A 6,598-nucleotide genomic window follows, 5' to 3' on the forward strand; every position below is an offset into this window, starting at 1 on the left:
TCCTGTCATAAATAATATCGAGATGGTATTCTCCTTCGTCAATGTATACTGGTTTGCATATTCGATATAGATATCGTTTATTTTTTTCTTGAAAAGCTTGAAGAGTTGTTTCTAAGTTTACAAGCAAACTAACTTGTAAAAGTTTTCCCTGTTCAAAATTTCTCATACATACGTTTTTCTTTGTTATAGTATCGAACTTCAAAACCGACCGTAAATGGGAAAACCATGTATGGCTTCTGAAATGAACTTCATTCTACGAAAGCCAATAGCTTTTGTGACGGATGGGTCTTAACCATCTTAATGGGTAGTCAAAACGATAGCCTTTCATGCTTTACGGTATCTGTCTCAAACTTTTGACCGACATTAGTAAAAAGTTCATCTAATGGTTTAGTTGTAGCAACTTAGAATTTTCTTTTTCTATTGGAAGCAATTTTATCTATAATAAAAATGTCAAATGAAACAGCGTCTATGAGAGAAAATACAACACAACCGACAACTCATTATGCAAGCTCTAAATAAGACACAACAAACTTTTCAAACTATTCTAAGATATCTGAGTCATTGAAAGGGGGTGACTTAAAACTGACATTAAACCCTATAACAGATGAGTTTCTGTTTCAAGACAATAAGAACCATACTGTCTGTATAAATCCAACAAAAGGAACTTTTAAACGAGAAACCTATAAATGAACTTCTTTTGAAAGCAGATGTTGATAACAAAGCTGACAAAGAATATGTAGACGATGCAATAGCAAAAGAAGAAGAAAGAGCTAAAATGCTTATGCAACAAAAGAACATACTCATCCTGAACTAGCAGACAAAACATATGTTGACAATAAAATGTCAAGTGAAGTGACAAGAGCTGAAAACGGAATATTCTAAAAAGAGACTCATATACATTATATTAACCAAATACCAAGTTCTTAAGGAAACATTAGAGACAAAAGCAGATAAGACTCATACACATTCTATATCTGATATTACAAACTTACAAAGAACCTTAAACAGGAAAAGTGACGTTGGACATACACATACCATTGCAAATATTACAAACTTACAAGAAACCTTAAACAGGAAAAGTGACGTTGGACATACACATACATCTTCTGAAATAACAGACTTAAACGTTAGCCTTGAAAATAAAGCAGATAAAACATATGTCAATGAAATATACCAAAGTTTGCTAGGAACAAAAAATATTGAAACTATTGTTGGTGACTTTTCTGTCAATGAAGAAAATAAATATTTTAGATGGCAGTTGGTACAGTCCTTAGAAAATGGTACACGGTATAAACTCATTCCGAAAAATAACAATGAAATATATGTAAGCTATAAAAAGAATGATGGTACACAAGTTAAAGTTCCATTAGACAACAGCTGCTACTTAAACTTATATGGAGACGAACAAAAGAAATATTTAAGAGTTTATGAAATGGTGGATATGACATTGCCTGACCCAGCTCCAGCACCACATTATTATGACTATGGAGATGACGACAGAATACCACATGTAGATGAACAAAAGCTAACATTATATTTAGATTATTATAGATATAAAAGATATAATGCAATAGAAAAAACGAGAATAGTATATTATTATACAGATGACAGAAATAAATATTATAGTCAAGATTTTACCTACCCTGAAAACATAAGATTATATTATAAAAAATATTCTGACACAAACCAGAAGAAACCTGAAATAGTTGCACTATATTTTAAGTTCAAAAGAGACAATCCTATAATATCTCATATGTTTGATTTAATGAACCCAGTAGGTTCTATTTATACATCTATGGAAGAGCAAGAGGTCCTCAAGTAATGTTTGGTGTTGGTGCATGGGAACAAATAGTCGACAGGTTTTTGTATTGTGCAAACTCTTCAAAGGAAACAGGTGGAAGTAAAACGATTTCAGGTGAAAATTTACCTGCACACAGTCACTACATAGATTTAAGTACATCTCAAGCAGGTTGGCATAAGCATAGATATTGGGATTGGTCAGGAATGACAAAAGGTCAAGGATATGATGTTAAAGACGACGTTAAGTTTGCTATAAATTGTTACTGGATGACACTCAGGGAGAAGGAAACCATACACATTTCGTTTCAGGATATACACAAACAACGGGACAAAGTAAAGAATACATGCCACCTTACATGACAGTTTACGCATGGTATAGAATTGCTTAGTCGTCATTTTCAACTTCTTTAGCATATTCGTCAGGAGTTGTCTTATATTTGTTAGGAACTGTCTTTGAAAGTATACCACCTTGAACTTTGACAAGTTTGAAACGAGGTCTGGCAATAGTAGTTTTATCTTCTGCTTGCAGTGTGTACATTTTGCCATGTTTGCCTAAAACTTCATAATATTCTCTTGTATACTTTCTTCTATTTTTACGAACACGAATGTGAGTACCTGTCGGGTTCCCATTGTTGTCATAGTCAATAGTATTTTCATATGGGTCGCGTTTAGGTATTTCTATTTTTACTTTGTCACCTTTCTGAAGTTTGAAGCCCGGCATTCTTTCTTGTTTGTCTCTTTTGACTAAATTATTAAATATATAGTCTTTCTCTAAGTCAGGGTTGTTTTTCATTTCTTCGGGGGAGTGGTTTCCCAAACCTTTTTGTTTACGGCTATTGTAAATATTTAAAACTTGTCTCATCTTTGCCATGGAGAAGTGTCTATATTTGTCGTCATATGACATTTCATTTGCTTCACCACCTTGTGGTTGGTTTAAGTCTCTTAACATTTTTATACAACCGTCAATGACACCAAGAGCAGAATGGTTTTGGTCGACAATGAAATATTGGTTTACATTTTTTGAACGCAGATAGTTTTTTACATCATCTGATTTGAAAGAACTTTCACAGTCAGATGTCAGTTTTGTTGGATGGTATTTGTCAACGAATATTGTCAAAGCAGTTTTCACATCTAAAATATTTTTGGACCATAATGGTATGGCTTCACAGTATCTTGTGTTTTGACCAACAAATATTAACCAGTATGGAGGTCCATCTGTTCTAACTCTCGGAATGTTTTCCAAGATATCCATAAACCAAGCATTTGGTGTTGAACTAAAGATTTTTATCATGAGTGCTTTCTTTGTCGCTTTAGAAACATAGGGGTCCTTGTTCGGATTCGTCATTTTTTACCCTATAAGAAATGGGTTTATTTGGCGCATTAGCAGGAGTCGCATCTAGATTTTTACCCGCAGTGGGAACAATAGCCAGAGGTGTATTTGGAGTTGGAAGGAAGATTTTGAGTACATTAGGTATACTTAAAGAGAAAGCACAACCTATTATACAAACTGTACAGAAAGGTTGGGATGTAGCACGAGATGCAACAAATCTTATTCCAAATCCTGAAACAAGAGGAAAAGTTCAAGGATGGATGGACAATGTAGGAAGACAAGCAGGAAACTATTATAACAAAGCAAATGACTACTATAACCAAGCAGGACACTATATGGACCAAGGTGAAAGATTCTTTAACAGAGGATATAACCATGCACAACAGTGGGTAAACAATAACCAACCGCAACCACCTCAAACTTGGGGAATGTAAAATTTTTTACTGAGATGAAATGAACAATACAGCATTGAGACAAATGAGTTCAAGATGGATTTGTCGGCTTCCAGCAGTTACACCACGTGTTTGTAAAGTTCTTCCTATACCTCAGGAAGTTTTAGACCGACTTAAAAAACCTAAACAACCAGTTGAAAACAAACCAAACTAAATTTTTTTACTGAGATGAAATGACCGAAGAAGTTGAAACGGTAGATTTGACACCACAAACAAAAAGTTCAGAACCATTGTCAAAACCTGTCAAAGAACTTACAGATGAAGAGAAAAATTCAATAATAGAAAGTGCCAGGTCTGGAAATACAAACCCTAACTATAAAGTCACTTTTCATAGAAATGGAACGACTAGTATCTCAAAAAAGAAACAGACTCTCACAAATAAAATATTGAAGTCTGAAGGAGCTTTCGAGACAACAGATGGAAAAGTTTACTTCACTGACCAACAGTTCATTATAGAACATCTCATTGACTTAGAGTCGAAATATTCTAAACTTTACAACAAACACAAAAAGTTGAAAGGAAAACAAAAACAAATGGCATATGATATTTATGAAGATGTTGACGACACAACTGTTCCTGCAAGTGAAGTAAAGTCAGAGGAACCGAAAAGTGACGAAAAACCGATAGAAGAAGAAAAACCAAAAACTGAAGATAAACCAAAACCAAAGTTTAGTTTAAACTAAACCAAGTCAACCTTCATTAGCTGGTATGGGTTGGCGTCAAAGACTTATGGCAGCAGGCGGTTATGTAAAGTAAAGAAAAAATATTTTTTTATTTTTATAAAAATGCCCCATATAGAATGGATAGAAAGTCTGCTAGAATAAAAGCAGAGTTACAAAGATATGGTTGGAGAGTTTCGAAGAATTTTAAATATAGGAAGGGAAGACCCATAAAAGTCTATGACAAATTGTCTGGTCTTCGCTACGAAATGGATTTGGAAACAGCACGTGCCAAATTATCCAAACAGACTAGAGAGGTTAGAATAAGAACGTCTTATGGACATGCCTTTCGATGTTAGTGAACCTCAAGTTGAAGGACACGACGGCTTTGCCAGATTCTACTGGAAACATGACGAACAATTGCATCCTTTGAGAAGGAAAAAAGGAAAAGGTGAAGACGCACATGCTCCCATGGAAAGAACAAGATATGCATATGAAAAGTATCGTGAAGTTAGAAGTCAAATTACATCTGGTCGAACCTTTACAGTAAACTTTGACGAAGGAAAGAACAAAAAAGGCTTCATGGGAGTACTTGCTGCAATTCAAGACGGAAATAAGAAAGGACACAATCTCAGATTGACCATAACAGATTTGGATGGTCACATTTACTATGCACATGGCAATGAACAAACAGCCGCAAAACTTCTTGACGCTTTCAAGACTACAAAGAGAGAACAAATGGTTGACTCCGACTCAGACATTTTGAATGCAATTGAAGGAATTGCAAGTGTCAAGTTCGAATGGTACCAACCTAACCCTCAAGCAGTCAGACAACATGCTGGATACTTCCCCTTCATAAATAAGTCTGACATTGACTTGACAAGGTATGGAATTTACAATTCAATTGAAACAATTGTCAATGAACCTTGCATTCTTACATGTCTCAGGAACTCTGGTCTTGTTACAGATGAGAAGATGAAGTATCTTGAGTCATGTGTGAAGACAAGGTACATTCTCAGAGGTCAATTGGCAAAAATTGCACCGTTGGCAAATGTCAATATCCGAGTCAACATACCTACAGCTAAAGGTTCTTCACATGACGACTATGTTGTTGACAAAGACTTACCATGGTTGAAGATTGTAATTGTCCACAACCACTTCATGTTGAACGAAAGTCTTACAAACCCATTCTTTGGTAAAAGTAAGTGCAACATTGTCAGAGCCGTAAACATTCTTTTCGAGAAAGGTTTGTTGGAACCAATTCCAGATGACAAGCTGACAGAAACTTTTGTACCAAAAGACGAAACAAACTTTTCATTGTTAGCAAGACCAAAAGTTGTTCCAGACAAAGTTCTAGTACAAAAGAAGTACACAGTTCCACAAGGGGTTGGTATGTTCGGATACCAACCTGAACCAGAAGAACTTCCAATGAGGTTGCAAGAACTTCAAGATGCTATAAACAAACTTCCATTGAGACATCCAATTGACGTCAAATTGTATTGGAGAGCATCTGAGTTAGGTCAGAAGGTTTTATATGAAACAGGTTGCTTCGACGATGTTTATGAGATAACAGGAGAAGTTTCTCAGAAGATAAGAGACTCACTTGAATTTCCACAAACTGGACCAATTGGTTGCGACAAGTTCGACTCAGATGAAAAGATATACTATGTCGACCTTAACGCTGCATACATGAGGTTTGTCCAATATATTCCGACTGGAATTCCAAACGAAGATGGTGAGTTCCCGGGAAGGAACTATACAGTTGGAAAAGTCATACAACAACTGTATGATATTAGGAAAGCTTCAAACCCCAAACTTGCAATGACACTCAAATTGCTTATGAATTCGACATGGGGATATTCCATTAAGAAACCTCAAGAGATGAAGAGTAAACATTATGAGAAGGTCGACAACTTTGTTGAAAGGTTTTCTCCTTTTGTTTTGAAGTACGAATTCACTCAAGGTCAAAGTGGCTTAGTAACCACATTAAAACCTATTGTCGAACATTGGTCTTACCCTCAGTTCGCAAAGGCAGTCCTTGACAACTACAACAAATTCTTCTCCGAAGTCAAATCCAAAGTGAAGGTTTACTGAGAACATTGACGCACTCATGACGAACGAAGAAGGATACAACAAACTCATTGAAATGGGAATGGTCGGTGAAAAGATGGGTCAATTCAAATTGGACAAAATTTTCACGAAGTTCATGTCCTCGAAGCGAAGTATTGGGGCATACTTGAAGACGGCACAGAAATAAAACATTGCATGAAATAAAAAATTTATTTGAAATGTACGCTGAGTTTGTTGGAGAAGACCGTTGGGAAACTTGTTTGTTAGATGAGAAATATGAAATGGCA

The 6,598-nt window shown here is 35.5% G+C and overlaps 3 protein-coding genes and 1 pseudogene across 4 annotated transcripts, besides 1 other annotated feature; 3 read left to right on the forward strand and 1 right to left on the reverse strand.

Moving 5' to 3' along the window:
* The first annotated feature begins 880 nt into the window (after positions 1-880).
* Positions 881-6,521: a mobile genetic element.
* Positions 2,186-3,052, reverse strand: TVAGG3_1066670 (uncharacterized protein; the record flags this gene model as incomplete). The annotated part of the gene is made up of 1 exon (XM_053888428.1): positions 2,186-3,052. One exon carries the CDS (start codon positions 3,050-3,052, stop codon positions 2,186-2,188), a length of 867 nt encoding a protein of 288 aa, XP_053744441.1.
* Positions 3,163-3,564, forward strand: TVAGG3_1066680 (uncharacterized protein; the record flags this gene model as incomplete). Its single annotated transcript, XM_053888429.1, has 1 exon — positions 3,163-3,564. One exon carries the CDS (start codon positions 3,163-3,165, stop codon positions 3,562-3,564), a length of 402 nt encoding a protein of 133 aa, XP_053744442.1.
* TVAGG3_1066690 (uncharacterized protein) lies at positions 3,584-3,736 on the forward strand (the record flags this gene model as incomplete). The annotated part of the gene is made up of 1 exon (XM_053888430.1): positions 3,584-3,736. One exon carries the CDS (start codon positions 3,584-3,586, stop codon positions 3,734-3,736), a length of 153 nt encoding a protein of 50 aa, XP_053744443.1.
* Positions 4,980-6,166, forward strand: TVAGG3_1066700 (annotated as a pseudogene). The gene has a single exon. A coding segment is annotated over exon 1 (1,187 nt).
* Positions 6,522-6,598: the final 77 nt, after the last annotated feature.

Source organism: Trichomonas vaginalis, assembly GCF_026262505.1.
Source record: "Trichomonas vaginalis G3 chromosome Unknown ctg_53, whole genome shotgun sequence".
NCBI classification, from domain to species: domain Eukaryota; phylum Parabasalia; order Trichomonadida; family Trichomonadidae; genus Trichomonas; species Trichomonas vaginalis.